Source organism: Ammospiza caudacuta, chromosome 31 (genome assembly GCF_027887145.1).
Source record: "Ammospiza caudacuta isolate bAmmCau1 chromosome 31, bAmmCau1.pri, whole genome shotgun sequence".
Taxonomy (NCBI): Eukaryota; Metazoa; Chordata; class Aves; order Passeriformes; family Passerellidae; genus Ammospiza; species Ammospiza caudacuta.
Window position 1 is genome coordinate 1,180,667 of NC_080623.1, and position 23,267 is coordinate 1,203,933.

The 23,267-nt window shown below is 43.3% G+C and overlaps 1 protein-coding gene across 1 annotated transcript; it reads right to left on the reverse strand.

The window, feature by feature from the left end:
- Positions 1-6,891: 6,891 nt before the first annotated feature.
- C31H8orf82 (chromosome 31 C8orf82 homolog) lies at positions 6,892-21,450 on the reverse strand. Its single transcript, XM_058822194.1, has 3 exons — positions 21,243-21,450; positions 11,549-11,597; positions 6,892-7,418 (listed from the first exon to the last, which is right to left on the reverse strand). Exons 1-3 carry the CDS (start codon positions 21,357-21,359, stop codon positions 6,943-6,945), a joined length of 642 nt encoding a protein of 213 aa, XP_058678177.1. The 5' UTR covers positions 21,360-21,450; the 3' UTR covers positions 6,892-6,942.
- Positions 21,451-23,267: the final 1,817 nt, after the last annotated feature.

Consider the following 23,267-nt stretch of genomic DNA (forward strand, 5'->3'; position numbering starts at 1 on the left):
GTAAACAATTATTATCTGCTGCTGTGGAATGTAACAGGTGCATCTGTGATTGGTCTTCTGTGAGTGTTTGGATTTGCTGACCACTCACGGGAGAGTTTGTCCTTGCTTTCTGCCTGGACACAGAACTTTGTTATTCATTCCTATTTCTATTCTATTCTTAGCTTAGTAGCTTCTGAACTTTTCTCTGTATTCCTTTTAGTATAGTCATAATGTATTATATATCATAAAATAATAAATAATCATAAAATAATAAATCCAGCCTTCTCGTCTATCTCTCTCACCCTGAGGAACCCTTGCAAAGCCATGTAACACTGTGATCTCATAATTCCATGAGTTTTAAACCTTGAACTTGATGGTCTTGGAGGTTTTTCCCAACTTCAGCTATTCCATGACTCCATGATCCAATCGTTCCCAAATCCCAGGATTTTCAGAGGTCAAACTTGATGTTCTTGGAGATCTTTCCCCACATTTCCCCTGTGAATCCCAACCTATCCTCACCTCTCCCTTTTCCCTCCCTCCAGCGACCTCCAGGCTCCGTTGGAAAGCTTGGAATTGGCCTTCTGCTCCATCGTTCCCGCCGACATCGCCTTCCTCTGCCAAAGAGTCTCTCCATGGCTCCAGAACTCTGGGATCCCAACATTCCATGATCCCACATTCCACAATTCCATGAATTATGATCCCAGATCCCATGATCCCAGAACTCCATGATCCCATCATTCCGTAATTCCATTAATTTCAGAGCTTGAACTTGATAGTCTTGGAGGTTTTCCCCAACCTCAGCCAATCCATAATTCCCCAATTCCACGACCACACAACTCCATGACCCCATAATCTCATGGATCCATAATTCCATAACTCCATGATCCCATGATCCTCAGATGTCAAACCTGATGGTGTTGGAGACCTTTCCCAACCTCAGTAATTCCATAATCCCATTATTTGATTCCACAATTCCATGATCCCATAATTCCATGATGTTCCTGGAGATGTTTCCCAACCTCAGCCATTCCATAACTCCAAGATCCCATTATTCCAAAATCCCAGTATTTTCAGAGGTCAAACTTGGTTTTCTTGGAGCTCTTTCCCAATCTCAGCCATTCCACAATTCCACGGCTCTGTGAACCCATAATTCCATTATTCTCAAACCTTGAAGTTGATATTCTTGGAGCTCTTTCCCAATCTCACTCATTCCATAACTCCATGATCCCATAACTACAAACTCCCAGGATTTTCAGAGTTCAAATACGATGTTCTTGGAGACCTTTCCCAACTTGAGTCATTCCACAATTCCATGACTCCATGATCCCATAATTTCATGATTTTCAAACCTTGAACTTGATGGTCTTGGAGGTTTCCCCCAACCTCAGCCATTCCATAACTCCATGATCCCATGATCTTCAGATGTCAAACCTGATGGCGTTGGAGGCCTTTCCCAACCTGAGTAACTCCATAATTCCATTATTTGATTCCACAATTCCATGACTCCATGATCCCAGAATTCCATGATTTTCAAACCTTCAATTTGACGGTCTTGGAGATCTTTCCCAACCTGAGTCATTCCACAATTCCATGACCCCATAACTCCAAAATCCCAGGATTTTCAGAGGTCAAACTTGATGTTCTTGGAGCTCTTTCTCAACCTCAGTCATTCCACAGTTCCATGGCTCTGTGATCCCATAATTCCATGATTCTCAAACCTTGAACTTGATGGGTTTGGAGATCTTTCCCAACCTGAGTCATTCCGTAACTCATGATCCCATCACTCCAAAAATCCCAGGATTTTCAGAGGTTGAACTTGATGTTCTTGAAGCTCTTTCCCAACCTCAGCCACTCCGTAATTCCACAATTTGATTCCAGAATTCCATAACCCCATGATTCCATAATTCCATGATTCTCAATCCATGACCTTGATGGTCCTGGAGACTTTTCCTGACCTAAGTGATTCCATGATTCCATGACCCCGTAACTCCAAACTCCCAGGATTTTCAGAGGTTGAACTCGATGTTCTAGGAGCTCTTTCTCAACCTCACCCATCCCACAATTCCATGGCTCTGTGATCCCCTAATTCCATGATTCTCAAACCTTGAACTTGATGGTCTTGGAGATCTTTCCTGACCTGAGTAATTCCCTGATTCCATGACCCCATTACTCCGAAATCCCAAGATTTTCAGAGGTCACACTCAATGTTCTTGGAGCTCTTTCCCAACTTCAGTCATTCCATAACTCCATGATCCCATCACTCCAAAATCCCAGGATTTTCAGAGGTCAAACTTGATGTTCTTGGAGATCTTTCCCGATGTTCTCCCTGTGAATCCCAACCAATCCTCACCTCTCCCTTTTCCCTCCCTCCAGCGACCTCCAGGCTCCGTTGGAAAGCTTGGAATTGGCCTTCTGCTCCCTCGTTCCCGCCGACCTCCTCTTCCTCTGCCAAAGAGTCTCTCCATGACTCCAGAACTCTGGGATCCCAGCGTCCCATGATCCTACATTCCACAATTCCATGAATTATGATTCCAGAACTCCATGATCCCACATTCCATAATTTCATGATTTTCAATGCTTGAACTTGATAGTCTTGGAGGTTTTCCCCAACCTCAGCCATTCCATAATTCCATGATTCCATGACCCCGCTACTCCATGAGCCCATAATCTCATGGATCCATAATTCTGTAACTCCATGATCACATCATACCAAAATCCCAGGATTTTCAGAGGTCAAACTCAATGTTCTTGAAGACCTTTCCAACCTCACCTATCTCACAATCCCACAATCCCATCATTCCAAAAACACCAGGATTTTTAGAGGTCAGACTTGATGGTCTTGGAGCTCTTTCCCAACCTCACCCATCCCGCAATCCCATGATCCCATCATTCCAAAATCCCAGGATTTTCAGAGGTCAAACTCAATGTTTTTGGAGATCTTTCCCAACCACAGCCATTCCGTAACTCCACTACTTGACTTCACAATTCCATCATTCTCAAACCTTGACCTTGATGGTCTTGGGAGCTCTTTCCCAAGACAGAGATGGATGCAATCCCAGCTCTCATTGCCCACAAATCCCAACCAATCTTCACCTCTCCCTTTTCCCTCCCTCCAGCGACCTCCGGGCTCCGTTGGAAAGCTTGGAATTGGCCTTCTGCTCCCTCGTTCCCGCCGACCTCGCCTTCCTCTCCCAAAGCTTCCAAGCTCTGGCCCTCAAGCGCTTGGACCTGAGCAGCCATGACTTCTCCCAGGGCCTCCTGGAGCCTCTGCGGCTGCTCCTGGAGGAAACCTCAGCCTCACTGCTGCACCTGGATCTCATGGAATGCTGCATGGCCGACTCCCATCTGGATGCGCTGCTGCCGCCGCTGCGCCACTGCTCGCACCTGTGTTTCCTGGGAGTCTACGGCAATCCCCTGTCCACGGCCACACTCAAGGATCTGCTCCAGAAAACCTTGGAGCTGCGCGACGTCCACCTGGTCGTCTATGCCTTCCCGTGGATTGCTGCAAGCCAGAGTCACTGCCGCCGGAATCCGCCTGGAATTTTGAGGAACTGGTGGACGAGGAACTTTTGCCGGCAGCCAATGTTGAGTTTTGCCAAATGTTGGCGAATTCCAGGAGGAGTGACCTCGTGTGGACTTCCAACCCCTATGGCCACAGAACTTTGGACTTCTTCTCCTTGTGATTTGGGAAAAGCTTGGAGCCTCCATGGTGGAAAAGCTCCAACACCTTAATTTCAAATTCTTCATCCCAAAATCCAAATCCTTCATCCCAAAATCCAAATCCTTCATCCCAAAGTCCAAATCCTTCATCCCAAAATTCCGCCTCATTCTGGTTTTTTTCCTTTATTTTGGTGCTTTTCTGTCTGGTTTTTATATTTTTTCACCCCATCCTGGTGTTTTGTGTTTTATTTTAGTGTTTTCCCCCTCATCCCGATGTTTTTCCATCCCTTTTGGTGTTTTCCCACCCCAATCCCAAAGTTTTTAATTCATATGGGACATTATTTAAGTATGAAATAAATATTAATTAATTATTTATCTGAAATTGGTTATTAATTAATTAGCTGTCACCACTCAATTTCTATCAAACCCCCCTCAAATCCCCAAACCCTTCATCCCAAATTCCCAAATCCTTCATCCCGAACTACCAAGTCCTTGATCCAAAGTTCCCAAATCCTTCATCCCAAATCCACAAATCGCCAAATCGCCAAATCCCTCATCCCAAATCCCCCAAGTCCATCCCAAATCCTTGATCCAAAGTTCCCAAATCCTTCATTCCAAATCCCTAAAATCCTTCATCCCAAATTCCCAAATCCTTGATCCAAAGTTCCCAAATCCTTCATACCAAACCCTTCACCCCAAATCCCCAAATCCTTCATCTCAAATCTCCCATCCTAAATTCCCAAATCCCCCATCCCAAATCCCCCAAACCCTTCATCCCAAATCCCCAAATCCTTGATCCAAAGTTCCCAAATTCTTCATCTCGAATCCACAAATTGCCAAATCCCCTAAACCCTTCCTTCCAAACCCTTCATCCAAAATTCCTAAATCCTTCATCCCAAATTCTGAAATCCCCCATCCCAAATTCCCGAATCTTTTATCCCAAATCCTTGATCCAAAAATCCCAAATCCTTCACCCCAAATCCCAAATTCCTTAATCTCAAATCCCCCAAATCAAATCCTTCATCCCAAATCCCCCATCCCAAATTCCCAAATCCTCCATCCCAAATCCCCAAATGCAGGATTTAAAGAAGGAAGGAGTTTTTTTAGGATTTTCTGGGAATTTTAGAGATGAGAAAAAAGAAGAATTGGGAAAGGAGGAAACTCCTCCTGAAATTATTTATTTAAATCAAAAATAGCATATTTTGGGGTTTTTTTCAGTACATTTTTTAAGGTTTTTGGGGTTGGGTTTTTTTTTGTTTTTGGGGTGTTTTTGGGGTGGGTTTTTTTGGTGTTTTTTGTTGTTGTTTTTTGGGGTTTTCCAGTGTTTTTGGGGGTTAGTTTTGGTGGGGTTTTGGTGGTCTTTTAGGGTGTTTTTGGGGTTTTCCCATGATTTTCATGGAGTTTTTTATTGGGGCTGACTGGGGTTTTTTGGGTGGTTTTCCTGTGGTTATTTGCAGATTTTTAGATGGGTTTTTGCCATTTTGGGGGCTTTTCATAGAGACTTTTTGGGGTGTTATTGGTGATTCTTCTAGAATATTTTTAGTGATTTTTGGGGTTTTTTCCAGGTTTTTCAGGTGATTTTGGGGGTTTTTCCAGTGGTATTTTTGGGTTTTCTTCGGCATTTTTCCAGTGTCTCTTTGGGGTCTTTTGGGGTTTTTTGGTGTTTTTTGGGGGTTTTCAAGTGTCTTTTTGGGGGTTTCTTGGGGGTCTTTTAGGGTATTTTTTGGATTTTCCTGACGGTTTTCATGAAGCTTTTGTTGGAGTTGTCTGGGGTTTTTGGGGGGTTTTCTGGTGTTTTTTGGGGGCTTTCCTGTGGTTATTTGGGGCTTTTTTGAGGTTGTTATGGAGTTTCTTTTGGGGCCTGTCCTGGGAGCGAAATCCTGAGCTCAACTCTTGGGCCAGGGCCCAATGCACCAACCCAACCCCAACGACTCTCAACAGGATTTTTTAGGGTGTTTTTGGGGCTTTCTCGGTAGGTTTTGGAATTTTTTTGTTGTTGTTGTTGTTTTTGGGGTTTTTTTGGTGGGTTTTTTTTGTGTTTTTTTTGGGTTAGTTTTGTGGGTTTTTTGGTGGTCTTTTAGGGGTTTTTTTGGGGGGTTTTCCTGATGGTTTTCATGGAGTTTTTTTGTTGGGGCTGTCGGTTTTTTGAGGTTTATATGGAGTTTTATTTGGGGTTTGCTGGTTGTTTGGGGTTGGTTTTTAGTGGCTTTTTCAGGGTTTTTGGGGTTTTTTTGGTGGTGATTTTTGGTATTACTTCAGTATTTTGGTGGCTTTTTCAGTAGTTTTCCAGTGGGCTTTTTAGGGGTTTTGGTGATTTTTTGAGGGTTTCTTGAGGTTTTTTTGTGATTTTTGGGTTTGTTTTTGGAGTTTTCCAGTGGTTTTTGGGATTAGTTTTGCTGGGTTTTTTGGTGGTCTTTTATTTTTTATTTGGGTTTTCCTGATGATTTTCATGGAGTTTATTGTTGGGGCTGTCTGGAGTTTTTTGGGTGGTTTTTCTGGGTTTTCCTGTGGTTATTTGGGGTCGTTTTTGGGGGTTTTTATGGAGTTTATTTTGGGGTTTACTGGGGTTTTTTGGGTTGTTTTTTAGTGGCTTTTTTAGGGTTTTGGTGGTGGTTTTTGGTATTTTTTCAGTGTTGTTTTGGGATTTTTTTGGGGTTTACTTTTGAGTTTTCCAGTGGGTTTAGGGGGGGGGGGGGGGTTGGGGCTTTCTTGGTGGTCTTTTGGGTGGTTTTTTTTGGTGTTCTTTTGTTGTTGTTTTTGGAGTTCTCCAGTGTTTTTTGGGGTTGTTTGGTAGGTTTTTTGGTGGTCTTTTGGAGTTTTTTGGGTTTTCCTGGTGTTTTCCTGTGGTTATTTGGGGTTTTTTTGAGTTTTTTATGGACTTCTATTTGGGGTTTTCTAGTGGGCTTTTTGGTGGCTTTTTTTAGGGTTTTGGTGGTGGTTTTTGGTATTTTTTCAGTGTCTTTTTGGGGTTATTTTAGGAGGGGTTTTTTGAGTTTTCCAGTGGGTTTTTGGGAGGTTTTTTTGGGTTTATTTAAATGATGTTTTTAGGGTTTTTAGGGTGGTAGTTTTTAGGGTTTTTCCAGTGTCTTTTTGGGTCTTTTTCCGATGTTTTTTGGGAGTTTTTTGGCAGTTTTCATGGAATTTTTTGGGGGTTTTCTGAGAATTTTAGAGATGACAGAAAAGCAGAATTGGGAAAGGAAATGCTTGCTGAAATTAATTATTTAAATCAAAAATAGAGTCTACAATTAATTAACCAGTGAATTTAATGACTGTAGGACCGAGTTTATTCCGATTTTCAGCGGTTCACGAGGCGGAAATTGCAGCTCCCACCTCCGATCCCGATTTCTCTGCCCGCAGCATTCCCAGGATTTCCCCAGAGAGCCGATGCTCCTTCCCCTGCCAAAGCAAATGCGTCGGGGGCTGCTGGGGCCCATCCTGGAAGCGAAACCCCGAGCTCAACTCTTGGGCCAGGGCCCAACGCACCAACCCAACGCCACCGACCCTCTCCGGCGCTGGGTGGTAGAGGCGCCCATTGCGCGGGCACACGGCCAACATTCCCGGCTGGAAGGGCACCACCAGCTTGGAGCCGCCCCCGCAGTAGGACAGCAGGGAATTGCCACCGGGGCCGGGCAGGATTTGGGTGAAAACCACGGGAAGGTCGGAGCAGCGAAGGAAATTCCGCTCGCGGCCGCAGCGCGACAGGAAGGGGAAGTGCTCCTGGTAACGCCCGCTGCGGTTCCGCTCCAGGTGCCGGAAGAAGAAGGAGAGGAATCCGACGTCTGGGGGAAAAATTCCAGGATCAGTGACAGGGATTTAGGGGGGGCTGTGTAAAGAGGTTTTCTTTGGTGATTTTGTGGAGAATTTGTGGAGATTTTTGGGGTTTCCTGATGGTTTTCTGGGTTTTATTTGTAGGGTGTTTTCAGTGTCTTTTGGTATCTTTATAGTGGTTTTAGGGTTGTTTTTGGTGTTTTTCCAGTCTTATTTTGGCTTTTCCCAGTGTTTTTTAATAGAGGCTTAGTAGGGTTTTTCGGTCACTTTTTGGATGGTTTATGGGTTCTTTTGGATGGTTTTTCACAATTTTTTCGGGATTTCAGGGAGAATTTTTGGGGTGTTATTGGTGGTTTTTTGGGATCTTTTTTGGTAATTTTTCCCTTATTTTTCAGGTTTTTGGGGGGTTTTTGAGGGTTTTCTAGTGTCTTTTTGAGTGTTTTTTGGGGTTTTTTGAGAGGTATTTGGGGTTTCTTTAGGGTTTTTCTGGTGCTACTCTGGAGTCTTTTGCAGGTAAAAAAAACCTCTTTTTGAGGTTTTTGTGGTGTTTCTAGGGGGTTTTTTGTGTCTTTTTGGGGTTTTTTTGGGGGGGGTTTCTAGTCTAATTTGGGGGTTTTGTGGTGGTTTTTTGGTAGTTTTGTAGGGCTTTTTAGCGAGTTTTTTGCCAATTTTGGGCGTGTTTTGGATGCTTCTTTGTGGTTTTTTTGGGGTTTATGTGGAGATTTGTTTGGGGAGTTTTTAATGGTGTTTTGGTGGTTTTAGTGGTCATTTTGGGGTTTTCTGGGGAGTTTTTCCTGTCTTATTTGGGGTTTTTCAAGTGGTTTTTCATAATGATTTAGTAGGCATTTCTGGTGGTTTTTGACTGTTTTTTGGTGGGTTTTGGATGGGTTTTTGCCATTTTTGGGGGCTTTTTATTGAGATTTTCTTGGGTTTTATTGGTGGTTTTTCTGGATTTAGGTGATTTTTGAGATTTTTTCCAGGTTTTTTGGGTGATTTTTGGGGTTTTTCCTATGGTATTTGTGGGTTTCTTTGGGGTTTTTCTGGTGCCTCTTTGGGGTCTTATGGGGCTTTTTTTGAGGTTTTATGTGGTGGTTTTTTGGTTTTTCTTTTAGGGTTTTCCTGTCTTATGTCGGGTTTTTCCAGTATTTTTTAATAGTGGTTTAGTAGGGTTTTTTGAGGATTTTTTTGGTGTTTTTTGGCAGTTTTTTTGGGTGTTTTAGATGGTTTTCTGCCATTTTTTGGTGGTTTTGTCATGATTTTTGAAGCATTATTAGTGGAGTTTTCTGGAATTTTTTTTGTGATTTTTGAGTTGTTTTTTAGGAGTTTTTAAAGGTTTTTCCAATAGTATATTGGGGTTTCTTTGGGGTTTTTCTGTTGCGCTTCTGGAGTGGTTTTGTGGGTTTTTTGAAGTTTTTCTGGTGGTTTTGGGCTTTTTTTCCATGGGTTCATGTGGTTTCGTTGATGGGTTTTGGTGGAGATTTTTTGGGCTTTTCTGGTGGATTTTTGGGGTTTTTTCATATTTTTTTGGTGGTTTTGGGGGTTTTTCCGGTGGTTTTTCTATTGGTTTTGGAAGGTATTTTGGAGGTTTTATTGAATTTTTTGGAGGTTTCTGTGAAGTTTTTTTGGGGTCTTTTTTGGTGCTTTCCATGCAATATTTTTTGGTCAGTTTTTGCATTTTTGGGGGGTTTTTAGGTTTTTTCCCAGGTTTTTTGGGTGTTTTTCCATTGGTATTTTGAAATTTCTTTGGAGTTTTCCAGTGTCTTTTTGGGGTCTTTGGCGGTTTTTTGGAAGTTTGTGTGGTGGTTTTGGGGGTTTTTCTGGTGTCTTTTTGGGGGTTTTTTTTTGGGTGATTATTGGTGGTTTTGGGGATTTTTTTTTGGTAGGTTTTTTGGTTTTGTGGATGGATTTTAGAGATTTTTTAAGAGGTTTTTGTTGAGATCTTTTTGGCTTTTCTGGTGGATTTTAGGAGGTTTTCTGTTGGTTTTTTGGTAAGTTTCGTGGAGTTTTTTTAGGGGTTTCAGGGTGGTTTTTGTTTTTTTTCTGGCATCTTTTTGGGTTTTTTGGGGGATTTTCAAGTGGTTTATTAAGGATTTTTATTGGGGTATTTTGAGTTTTTAAATTGAGTTTATTGAGAGTTTTGGGGTTTTTGTGGAGGTTTTGGAGGTTTTTTGGTGGGTTTTCCAGAGTTTCTTGGGGGGCTTTTCCAGTGTTGTTTTTGGGGTGTTTCTTTGGTGTTTTTTGGGTTGTTTTTTTTTTTAGCCTTTCATAGAGGGATTTTTCAGTTGTTCTGGAGTTTTTCTGTATCGTTTTGGGGGCTTTTTATGTTTACTTGATGGTTTTTCTGGTTTTCCAGTGGGTTTTTTTGGGTTTTTGTGGTGATTTGTGAGGTGGTTTCTGGGGCCTTTTGGGGTTTTTTTAGGTTTCTCTAGGTTTTTATTTCTTGCGGTTGTCTGTTTTTTTTAGGGCATTTCTGGATTTTGATTCAATGTATCTTGGGAGTTTTGTGGTGTTTCTTGGATTTTTGGGGGCTTTTTTGCAGGGTTTTCCAGTGGTTATTTGGGGGGGGGGGTGGGGGTTGGTGGTTTTTGTAGTGGGTTTTGGGGTTTTTTGAGGCTTTTTTGGGGTTTTTTGAAGGTTTTATTTGGTGGGGTTTTTTGGGTTCTTGCAGCGTCTTTTGGAGGGTTTTGTGGTGATTTCTGAGGCCTTTAGGGATTTTTTTTAGGTTTTTTTCTGGTAGTTTTCTGGTGGTTTTTTGGGGTTTTTCTGGGTTTTTTTTTCAATGTTTTGTGGGGTTTTTGTGGGTTTTTTTTGGATTTTTCAGGGACTTTATTGAGGGTTTTTCAAGCGGTTATTTGGGTTTTTATTGGTGATTTTTGTAGTGAGTTTTGGGGATTTTTTGAGGCTTTTTTTTGAGCGTTTTCCAGTGTTGTTTGTGGGGTTTTTTGGTGGGGTTTTTTGGATTTTCTGGTGGTTTTTGTGAAGATTTTTTGTGGGTTTTTTTGGGTTTTTCCAGGGTCTTTTTGGGATTTTTGTGGTGAATTGTGAGGTGGTTTCTGAGGCCTTTTGGATTTTTTTTTTTTAGGTTTTTTTTTTTCTGACAGTTTTCTGGTGTTTTTTTTTTTTTTTTTTTTTTTTTTTTTTTTGCTTTTCTGTGTTTTTTACAATGTATTTCAGGGTTTTTGTGGTGTTTTTTGGATTTTTCAGGGGGCTTTTTTGCAGGTTTTTCCAGCAGTTATTTGGGGTTTTTTATTGGTAATTTCTGTAGTGGGTTTTGGGGGTTTTTGAGGGTTTTTCCAGTGTTGCTTTGGGCGTTTTTTTTGGTAGGATTTTTGGGGGGGGTTCTGGTGGCTTTTGTAAATTTTTTTTTTTTTTTTTTGTGGGTTTTTTTTGGGTTTTTCCAGGGTCTTTTTGGGGTTTTTGTGGTGATTTGTGAGGTGGTCTCTGGGGCCTTTTGGGTTTTTTTAGTTGGTTTTTGGTTTGGTTTTTTTTCTGGCCATTTTCTGGTGTTTTTCTGGCCATTTTCTGGGTTTTCAAAACTGTATTTTGGGGGTTTTGTGGTGTTTTTTTGGGGGGCTTTTTTGCAGGTTTTTCCGGTGGTTATTTGGAGATTTTTATTGGTGATTTTTGTGGGTTTTGGGGTTTTTTTCACACTTTTTTTTTTTTAGTTTTTTTGGGGTTTTTTGAGTGTTTTCCCAGTGTTGTTTTGAGGTTTTTTTGTTGGGTTTTTTGGGGGTTTTCTGGTGGTTTTTGTGGATTTTTTTTGTTTTGTTTTTCCAGGGTTTTTTGGAGGTTTTTGTGAAGTTTTTTGGGAATTTTATGGATGAAGGAAAGGAAGAATTGGGAAGGGAAAGAAGAATTGGGAAGGGAAAATGCTTCATAAAAATTAATTTTTTAACTTAATAAATATTTCTTAATTAACTAATTAGGCAAATAATTAATTCAGGATTTAATAATTAGGGAAATTAATGACCGAGGAAATTATTAATTAATGAAATATTTATATGCAAATTAGGCAGTCCCACCTAAAATTAAGGATTAAATCCTAATGAAGGCTCAAATCTCAATTAATAACCAAATCCAAATAAATATTCAGCTCCAAAATAACAAGAGATTAAATTAATCAGGTTAATTAGGGCAGTACCTTTGAAGCAGGTGACGAAGTTCTTGACTTTGGTGTCATCCAGGAAAAGCTGCAGAAAAAGCAGGAAAAGGGCGAGTTTTCCCCAAAAAACCTGGAATTTATCTCTGGGATGCATTTGGGATCTGTCCTGGATCCTTTTGGTGGTTTTTTTTAAGGGGATCCAGCTGGGATTTGCCCCGGAAATTTTAGGATTGTTTTGGGATCTGCCCCGAGTCCATGGAAAGGTTTTTTTGGGATTCCTTTGGAATCTGGGCGGGATTTGTGTGGGATCTGGCCAGGATCCAGCTGGGATTTGTTTGGGATTTATTTGCATTTGATACAGGTTTAATCTGGGTTTAATCAGGGTTTAATCTGGGTTTAATCCATGTAATGGGTTAAAACTTTAAGTTTGCTCATCAAAGCTGACAAAGTTATTCCAGTAAGACTGCTGCCTAATAAATTTCCAGACTTAAAAGGATAAGGAAGGTGAAACCAAAGACAATGGGTTCCACAAACATTTGTTTATCTGCTTAGTACACTGTTGGGTGGTGGGCTTGCTATGATTGATAACACAGTATTAGCTTATCCGCTCAGTAAACTTAAGATTCCAGGAACTCAGTAGATTGAGCTTAAAACTCCAGGAATCAGACAAAGGAAAAATACCAACCTTCATCTTCAGACCTCCAGGAGGTGGACTATGACCACCTAGACACAAAGGAAAAATACGCAGAGTACTACACAACAACCCGGAAGCAGGACTGTGTAAGAACTCCACGAAATATCAGAAGAGTGCGGCAGTGGCGGAGCGGAGACTCCCCTGTCGCCCAGCGCTGATTTGCTTATTGCTTTGCCCACTGTTATCAATAAATTCTCAATTGATTTTACTTGGCAAATCGTCAGCTCAATTTATAACAAATTTGGTGCTGTGACTTGGATAGGATAACTGCGGAGGGCGGATTTTACCGAGGAGGCGCCCCGTCTCTGGTGGCCTCGGGTCCGACTTTTCGCTTCTACCCTACCGATGAACCAAAATTTAAGGCATTAAGCAAAGGGAACTGGTCGACCCTGTAAACTTTGTGCACAAAGGTCCGGACAAGGATGCAGGACGCGTGAGTATCATGCGGTAGCCATTCAGTCTGGGTTGGGTAACCTGGAGTGTTGCGAGTGATAGGGGAACTGGCAGCTCAGATTCCCCAAGCGATTGCGGACCCTCAGTAGTGCGTTTCCTACTGTTCGTGAGAACATGGACCACGAACCAGGGGAAGTGAAAGCAGATTTATTGTGTGAGTGTACTCCATAAGACGGGGCGAGCGTACTCCAGAGGATGGGACAGACAAGAAGTAAGCCGTCTGTATCTGATAAACTTGATAAACTGCCCCCAGTGCCTAGAGACAGTCCGCTGGGATTCATGTTAGATAATTGGGAACATTACCCTAGCACGAAGGGTAAAGATAAGACCAGGATGATTCACTATTGTGTAGAAATCTGGGGCGGGAAGGAAATATCCCCAGGGGTATATTGGCCCATATTCGGATCGGAAGAGTACTAGGTCCGACAGGATTTAAATATATGGGTGAATTCAAAGCCCCATCTTAATAAGAAAGAAACCTATTATGCAGGGGTTTGGGTTGAAAGACCAAGTAATTTAATACAAATATACCCTCTAAGGGAGAGGGGTGGAGGCGTAAATTATAAAAAGAAAAATAAGAAAAAGGAGGAAGTTCTCTTAATCCCACCCCCATATACCCCTCCAAATGCACCCCCTTTTCAAACAGAGAGACAGGATGAAGATCCCCTCCCCTTCCCAGACGGTTATCCTGATGGCCCAGAGACTCTCGAGCAAAGGGAGCCACCTAGTGAGCAAAGGGGACCACTGACTCTAAGTAAAAACAAAAGGCTCAACCTCTATCCCCTAAGGGAAATGCCAATGGGGGGTGCTCAAGCTGGAATTGGGTTTATATCAGTTCCCCTTAATTCAGGGGATGTCAGAGAATTTAAGAAGGACATGGGCAAGTTATTGGAAGACCCACTGGGAGTAGCCGAAAGACTGGATCAATTTTTAGGCCCTAATACCTACACTTGCGAAGAAATACAATCAATTACTGAGTATTCTTTTTACTACTGAGGAGAAAAACATGATTCGGAGGGCAGGAATGCACATTTGGGATGCACAACATGTCCAGGGTCTGAGTGCAGATACTAAATGGCCCCTGCAGAACCCTAATTGGAACCATCAGGACCTGGTGCATAGAACTCATATGCAGGACTTGAGAACCATAATTATCCAAGGAGTAAGGGAGGCAGTCCCGAGGGGACAAAACATCGACAAAGCAATCAATGAGAGGCAGAAGAAAGATAAAACCCCTACAGATCGGTTAGAAAGACTTAGGCCAAATATGCAGATGTATTCAGGACTGGACCCAGATAGTCCAGCAGGACAATCTTTTCTAAAGATGCACTTTGTAGCTAAATCATGGGATGAAAAAACTTGAAAAACTGTATCACTGGGAGGACAGGGGTTTGGATGAACTCCTAAGGGAAGTTCAGAAGGTGTATGTAAGAAGGGATGATGAAGGACATAAAAGACAGATTAGGATGATGGCCGTGGCTGTCAGGGAAAGAAGAGAGTTGGATTATAAGGGACAAATGTTCCAAGGAGAAAAAAAGGAAGGAGCTGGAGCTCCAAGTATTGAAGGAAGGAAGAGTGTTTGTTTTTACTGTGGGAATAAAGGACACTTTAAGAGAGAATGCTGCAAGAAGAAGAGGGATGAGAGAATGTTTCAAGAAGATTAGGGGCGTCAGGGGCTCTATCTGCTGGGGACATACAATAAACATCAAGAGCCCTTGGTAAAACTTAGAATAGGTCCCCAGCGTCAAGAATATGAATTCATGGTAGATACAGGAGCTGAAAGATCAACTGTTCTAATTTTACCTGCAGGGTGTAAAATTTCCCAGGAAACTGTTGTAGTAATAGGGGCAAAAGGGGAACCATTTGAAGTTCCAATTATCAAAGAAGTTCTAATAGAAACAGAAATCAGGATAGGGGTGGGGGATTTTCTTTTGGTTCCTGAGACAGATTTTAACCTTTTGGGGAGAGATCTAATTGTCGAATTGGGAATAACTATAGAAGTAAAGAACGAAGAACTAAAGGTCAGATTGTGCCCCATCAGAGTGAAGGACGAGAAGAGGATTAATCCTGAGGTGTGGTACACCCCTGATAGTGTGGGGCGGTTAAATATTCCACCCTTCTTTGTTACCATACAGGACCCCGAGGTCCCGGTACGGGTGAAACAATACCCAATTCCCCCAGAAAGCAGAAAAGGATTAAAAGCTGAAATTGACCAACTAATAAGCAAAGGACTTTTAGAACCTTGTATGTCGCCTTTTAATACTCCCATTTTACCAGTTAAGAAACCTGATGGGACGTACCAGCTAGTCCATGACTTAAGGGAAATTAACAAAAGAACTGTGACTCGGTTTCCAGTAGTAGCAAACCCCCACATTCTCCTAAGTAGATTAGGACCCGAGAATGTTTGGTATAGTGTAATCGATCTCAAAGATGCATTTTGGACATGTCCGCTAGACGAGAAATGTCGGGATTTCTTTGCTTTCGAGTGGGAAGACCCAGAGACGCACAGAAGACAGCAATTGAGGTGGACGGTATCACCTCAAGGATTTATTGAGTCCCCGAATTTATTTGGCCAGGCTTTAGAGCAAATACTCCAGGAATATCAGTTAGGAGAGGGGGTAAATTTGATTCAATACGTAGACAATCTCATTGCAGGAAAGGAGGAAGATATGGTTAGAACAGAGAGTGTTAAACTATTGAAATTTTCGGCTCTAAAGAGGCTCAAGGTTTCAAAATCAAACTACAATTTGTGGAGGAGGAGGTAAAATACTTAGGACATTACTTGAAAAAGGGAGAGAAGAAAATAGACCCTGAGAGGGTTAAAGGGATCCTCTCACTCCCTTCCCCAAAAAAGTAAGAGATAAGTAAGGCAGTTGTTGGGTCTGGTGGGGTACTGTAGACAATGGATCGAAAATTACAGTAGTAAAGTAAAGTTTTTGTACAACAAATTAAGTCATGAGGGCTTACTGAAATGAGATGAAAATGACCAATTACAATTAGAGGAACTGCAACAAGACCTAGTTGCAGCTCCAGTATTGAGTTTGCCGGACCTAAAAAGGCCCTTTTATTTATTCATTAACACAGAGATGGCACGGCTTATGGGGTACTTACACAGGAATAGGCGGGGAAAAAGAATCCCATAGGATACCTGTCGAAATTACTGGACCCTGTAAGTAGGGGATGGCCTACTTGCCTACAGGCAATAGTGGCTTGTGCATTACTAGTGGAAGAGGCAAATAAGATTACTTTTAATGGGGAGTTGAAAGTTCTATCTCCCCACAACATTAGAGGAATACTACAACAAAAAGCAGAAAAATGGATTACGGACTCCAGGTTATTAAAATATGAAGGAATCTTGTTAGAGTCCCCGAAATTAACTTTAGAGGTTACGAGCTTGCGAAACCCTGCTCAATTCTTGTATGGGGAACCCAAGGAGAATCAGTTGACTCACGACTGTATGACGACTATTGAAGAACAGACCAAGATTAGACCAGATTTAGAAGAAGAGGAACTTGAAGAAGGGGAAAAACTATTTGTAGATGGGTCATCTAGAGTGGTGGAGGGAAAGAGAATGTCTGGGTATGCTGTAATTGGTGGAAAGAATTATGAGGTACTGTAATCTGGGCAGCTGAATAAATCTTGGTCAGCTCAAGCATGTGAGCTGTATGCGGTATTACAGGCCCTTAAAAAGGTAGCAAAATAAAACTGGCACAATTTACACTGATTCAAGGTATGCATACGGGGTCATGCACACGTTTGGGAAAATATGGGAAGAAAGGGGATTAATTAATTCACAGGGAAAGAACTAATTAAAGAACTAATTAAACAAGTGCTCCAGGCTCTAAGGGGACCGAAAAGGATTGCAGTAGTACATTTAGGGGACATCAGAAGGGATTAGATTTTCGAATCCGGGGAAATAATTTAGCAGATCAAGAGGCAAAACGTGCCGCAGTATCAGTATTAACACTGAGAGTGAGGGAAAAGAAATATAAATTGTGTGGAGTCGAAGATTGGGAATATTGCCTCTGCTGCCCAGACTACTATAATGGGGACCCCCTGGAGGAAAGGAAGAAGTGCAAAGCCTGTGGGGACCGCCTAGAAGAAATGTCTTGTGGCAGATGTTATGGAGCATAGGGGGCAGATGGCATAGAATGCATTTGTTACAAACCAGGTGCAGAATATTGTCAACGCCATCAGGAAAGATTGTTATATTTATAGTTTTACTACAGCAGAGAAGGAAAAACTGTTGCAAATGGGCTTAAAAGAGAACTCTAACCATGAGTGGAAACTTCCAGATGGTAGAACTATTGTTCCAAAGGCAGTGGCACGGGGAATCCTACAGAAACTGCATGAGCAGACACATTGGGGAACACAAGCCTTGGTAGATCAATTTGGAACAAAATATATGTGTGTAGGGGTATTTAACATAGCAAAACAGGTAGTCAGAGGATATGTAACCTGCTTAAAAGTAAACAAAGCTTATCTTCGAGAACATCCTTTCGGGGGCAGACCTCTCGCCTATAGGCCATTCTCACACATCCAGACTGACTTTACTGAATTACCTAAGGTAGGGAGATACCGATACCTGCTAGTCCTAGTAGACCACTTAACGCACTTTGTGGAAGCCTTTCCAACTACCAGGACAACTGCACAAACAGTAATTAAAATTTTGCTTGAAAATATTATACCAAGATATGGGGTCACAGAAGTAATTGACTCTGATAGAGGACCACATTTTGTGTCTAAAGTCATTCAGGAAGTAATGAAAATAATGGGGATACAATGGGACCATCACACTCCGTGGCACCCTCAAAGCTCAGGAAGAGTTGAGAGGATTAATAGGGAAATAAAGAAACAACTCACTAAACTGATGATAGAAACAAAGTCGTCATGGATCAAGTGTTTACCATTGGCACTATTAAATATTAGAACCCAACCTAGGGCTGATGTGGAGGTTTCCCCCTTCAAAATGCTGTACTGGATGCCTTACAACTTAAATACACCCCAAGACCACCCCAGCCTCAGGGACCAGCAGGTTAATACCTACTTGACCACCCTAATGCGATATAGGGAACAACTGTGGAAAAAGGGCATGATAGCCCAAAGACCACCACTGGAACTTCAGTTGCACCAGATCCAGCCGGGTCATTGGATATTAATTAAATCATGGAAAGAGACTTCATTAACCCCACAATGGGAAGGACCTTATCTTGTTTTACTCACTACAGAGACAGCAGTCAGGACGGCGGAGAGAGGCTGGACGCATGCTAGCCGAATCAAAGGACCAGTGCCTAAGCCTACTACGAACTGGAAAGTAACCAGTGCCCCAGGAGACTTAAAACTCCGGAAACAATAGGAGGGTTGTTGATGGTGTCGATGTAAAACTTGTCAGGATAGACGGTGGAATCAGCCACAAAAGAAAAAGGGGGGAGTCAAGTTCTTGGAAAAATCATAGACGGTGCTATGATAATAAGCTGTAATCCGATCCTTCGTACCCTTGGGTCATGAGCTCTCTCTCTGAAACAGCATAACAGTGATAGGTTATCACTGAAGAAATACCTCTGCTGCCGAGAAGACTTTACCTCTCTCATAGCTCGAGGCAACCAAGTTGACGAGCAAAGGCAGAGTGGTAAGTACCTGTGGAGGAATCGATTCTAACCTAACAAAGAGAAAGATTATGGAACAGGCCGAGCATGAACTCCTAAAAAGAAAAGGGGCACAGTCACTGAATTGGGGAATGAATTGGCAAATATTTCAATCCGGAGGCAACAACTACCATCTGTTCTGGCAGGTTCTGGTTTTCCCCTTATGTATGTTACCACCTGAGTGGGTGGGTGCAAAAGGAGCTGAACACCAATCTTTTAAATGGTCACTCACACGATGGGAGGACTCTAAGGTGATTCAAACTATAGTTACACCAGGGGCACCCACGTTTCAATTACCGGTTGGGTCTTTAACCCCTTACTGGTACCAAAACCGAACTGTAGCATTTTATATGTGTCCTGCTGCTAACCCAGGGAAAGGATATTGTAACTACCCAGGTCATTATTATTGTACCTACTGGGGCTGTGAAACAATAGCCAGTGGATGGCTACCACCGTGGAAAGACGAGTACATTGGAGTCATTTGGGGACCTAAAGGTTGCACTCAACCTACACTTCACAACTATATCGACACTGGGGATCAACCACCAACGGGGAATGTTTGCAAGTATTTGAACATTACTACCCAGAGGCTAGCAGATGCCTCGTGGTTAATAGGGAAAACCTGGAGTGTCCAATTTGCAGTAGCCGGGAAGGATCCTGGCAGTCTATTTGCTATTAAGAGATAGCTCCACCGGACCCGGAACCAGTGGGACCGAATCCGGTACTGAATCCAGAAGTGAGCATAGGTCGAACCTCAGACCCAACCAAAGACAACTCCTTAAATACAGTTGGGGAAGAGATCGATAACACTCAAGTGAATAAAACAACAGAGCAGAACACTTTGTGGAAAGTAATACAAGCCAGTTTTGGAATTCTAAACAAGACCAACCCGAACCTAACTGAGGGGTGTTGGCTATGTTATAATATCCAGCCTCCCTTCTATGAAGCAATTGGGGTAACTGCAAAAGCTAGAAGGGTGAATGGGACAAATCCTAGTCAGTGTCACTGGAAACAGGACAAAGAAAATACTAATTCTCAGGGAATAACACTCTCCCAGGTAACAGGGAAAGGGTGATGTATAGGGGCTATACCAAGAGACAAGCAGCACTTATGCGAGGAAATCATCCGAGTAAAAGACAGCACACCTCCTGCGGAATGGCTTCTGCCTGCTGCTAATACAAAATGGGTATGCCAGGGCATCGGAGTAACTCCCTGCTTATCTTTGAAATTCTTCAACCATTCAAATGACTACTGTATCCAAGTGACTATCATACCTAGAATTATATATCATTCCATGGATTATGTAATTGACCAACACACTACAAGGGAACACTACTTGGTCAAAAGAGAACCATTTACGGTATTGACAATAGCTGCCCTCCTCACAGCTGGGGGGGTAGGGGCTGGCACAGGGGTGACTTCACTGATTACTCAGCACAAAGAATTTAGGGAGCTTAGAATTTCAGTTGAGGAGGACTTAAGCAGAATCAAACAAGCTATTGATGGATTAGTAAAGTCCGTACGGTCCTTATCAGAGGTGGTGTTACAAATTAGAAGAGGATTACATCTGCTGTTCTTACAGCAGGGTGGACTGTGTGTAGCGCTAAAGGAAGAATGCTGTGCTTATGGTGATCATACCAGAGTTGTTATTGATACCATGGTAGAACTAAGAAAATGGCTGGAAGACGAAAGAAGAAAGAAGGAAGGAAGGAAGGAAGGAAGGAAAGAAGGAAGGAAGGAAGGAAGGAAGGAAGGAAGGAAGGAAGGAAGGAAGGAAGGAAGGAAGGAAGGAAGGAAGGAAGGAAGGAAGGAAGGAAGGAAGGAAGGAAGGAAGGAAGGAAGGAAGGAAGGAAGGAAGGAAGGAAGGAAGGAAGGAAGGAAGGAAGGAAGGAAGGAAGGAAGGAAGGAAGGAAGGAAGGGAAGCACACCAGAGTTGGTACGAGTCATGGTTCAGCCACTCTCCCTGGTTAACCACGCTACTGTCTACCATTGCAGGGCCCTTAATTTTACTGGTGCTTGGGCTTACATTTGGGCCATGTATATTCAATAAGTTGATTGCTATAGTAAGAGGACGCTTGGAAGCTGCACATCTTATGCTTGTTAGGGCTAAGTACGAGCAAGACTCAGAAGACGAAATGTTGGAACTTGCTAGACAGGAATTGCAAAGATTTAATAAACAAAAATAAACAAACAGAAACGATTTGATGAACAAAATGGTTAAAAAACAAAAAGGGGGGAATTGTAATGGGTTAAAACTTTAAGTTTGTTCATCAAAGCTGACAAAGTTATTCCAGTAAGACTGCTGCCTAATAAATTTCCAGACTTAAAAGGATAAGGAAGGTGAAACCAAAGACAATGGGTTCCACAAACATTTGTTTATCTGCTTAGTACACTGTTGGGTGGTGGGCTTGCTATGATTGATAACACAGTATTAACTTATCCGCTCAGTAAACTTAAGATTCCAGGAACTCAGTAGATTGAGCTTAAAACTCCAGGAATCAGACAAAGGAAAAATACCAACCTTCATCTTCAGACCTCCGGGAGGTGGACTATGACCACCTAGACACAAAGGAAGAATATGCAGAGTACTACACAACAACCCGGAAGCAGGACTGTGTAAGAACTCCACGAAATATCAGAAGAGTGCGGCAGTGGCGGAGCGGAGACTCCCCTGTCGCCCAGCGCTGATTTGCTTATTGCTTTGCCCGCTGTAATCAACAAATTCTCAATTGATTTTACTTGGCAAATAGTCGGCTCAATTTACAACAATCCGGAATTATTTTGGGATTTGATCAGGATCCTCCCGGGTTTTCTGTGGGATCCTCCCTGCGATTTTTTCGCGGTCTGTCCAGAATCCAGGCGGGATCCGTTGCCCAGAACCCCCTCCCGACCCCCCAACCCTTATCGATCCCTTATCGATCCCTTACCAATCCCCCCTCACCTGTCCTTGGTGATCTACGTAATAAAAATACTCGCGGATTCCAGGCTCCGGCCGCTGTCCCTGCTGGTACCGGAGCTCCGGGCGCGAGCAGAGCCGCAGCACCGCCCCCACCCTCATCGCGACAGCGAGCGGCGACCCCCGACAGGGCCAGGCCTCCTCCCTGTCGCGACAGGCGACAGCGACGGCCGCGCCACCGCCGCCACCCGGAAGTGGCCACCGGGGGGACCGCAATTTGTGAGCACCGCGGGTAGTGCGGCGGTGAAAAGGTTCTGGAGGGAAGCGGAAATGGAAGGAGAAGGGCCGGGGGTGTCCCGCAGTTATAGGGGATTCTATAGATCTATAAATCCTATAGAATCCCTTCAGAAACCCCTCAGGGCTTCTCTATAGGGGCTCAAAGCCATAAAAAGGCTCAGCGACCCCATAAAAAACCCTCTATAGGCCCCTATAGCGCTGCGCCCCCTCATAGATGCGCCCCCCGCCCCCCCCTCCCCCGGCGGCTTCCTGCCATTTTGCCCTCAGGGCTTTCAGAGCCCCAGAAGCGACGGGAAAAGCTCCGGGCTGAGGGAAAAAGTTGGAAAATGAGGCGGAAAAATCTCTGGCTGAGGGAAGAAACACCGGGTTGAGGTAGAAAAACAGAGGGGATGGGGTGGAAAAAGAGTGGGATGAGGGGAAAAGTGGAAAATGAGGGGGGGAAATGACGGGGGAGAAACCACAAAATGAGGGGGGAAATGCCAAAATGAAGAGGGAAAACACCGGGATGAGGAAAAAACCACTGGGATAAGGGAAAAATATAAAAATGAGGTGAAAAACTAAAAAAAAAAAGAGGGGGATAAGTAATGAAATGAGGTAAAAACCCAGCAAAATGAGATGAGAAAATACTGGGATGAGGGGATAAATATCAAAATTGGGTGAAAAACAAAATAAATGAGGGGGGGAAACACTGAAATGTGGTAAAAGGTGGGAAGATACTGGGCTGACGCAAAAAATCTGAAAATGAGGTGGAAAAACAACTGGGATGAGGGGGAAATTACTGGGATAAGGTGAAAATACCAAAATTACGTCAAAATGTGAGGGGATAAGGCCCAAAACACCAAGATTAGGTGGGAAAATATCAAAATTAGGTGGAAAAGGAACGAAATAAGGCCAAATATAATTAGCGGGGGGAGGGGGATCATGAGGATGAGGGGGGAAATATTGGGATAAAGGAAAAAAACCCAAATTTAGGTGGGAAAATCCCAGCCCAATTGTAGCTACTCCCAGTATGATCCCAGTCACTCCCAGTATAATCCCAGTCACTCCTAGTATGATCCCAGTCACTTGTAGTGTAACTCAAATCACTCCCAGTCACTCCCAGTATGATGCCAGTGGCCCCCAGTGTGATTCCAGTTGCTCCCTGTCAATGACCCCAGGAGCCTCCAATATAATCCCAGTGACTCTCTGTCTCTCCCAGTATATCCCAGTCCCCCCAGCATGCTCCCTGTCACTCCCACTTCCCCCCAGTTGCTGTCAGCATGATTCCAGTTGCTCACAGCCATTCCCAGTCAATCCCAGTATGATTCCAAGCATCCTCAGTGTGATCCCAGTCTCACCCAGCATGGACCCAGCTGCTGCCACTGTCATCCCAGTGTGATCCCAGTTGCCTCCAGTATAGTTCCAGTTGTTCCCAGTTCCTCCCAGTATGATCCCAGTTGTCCCTAGAATAGTCCCAGTACCTCTCAGCAAGGTCCAGCTCATTCCCAGTTGCCCCCAGCATGGTCCCAGGTGCTCCCTGTGTGCTTCCAGTCCCCCCAGTATGGTCACAGACACTCCCAGCATATTCCAGTTGGCCTAGTACAGTTCTAGTTAGCGCAGAATGATCCCAGTCTTTCCCAGTTCCTCCCAGTTGCCTCCACCATGATCCCAGTTTCTGGCAGTTGCACAAAGTGTGTTCCCAGTGGCTCCCAGGATGACCCCAGCAGGAGCAGTAGTCACTCCCAGTATGGTTCCAGTCACCCCCAAGTATGACCCCAGTCAGTCCCAGATACT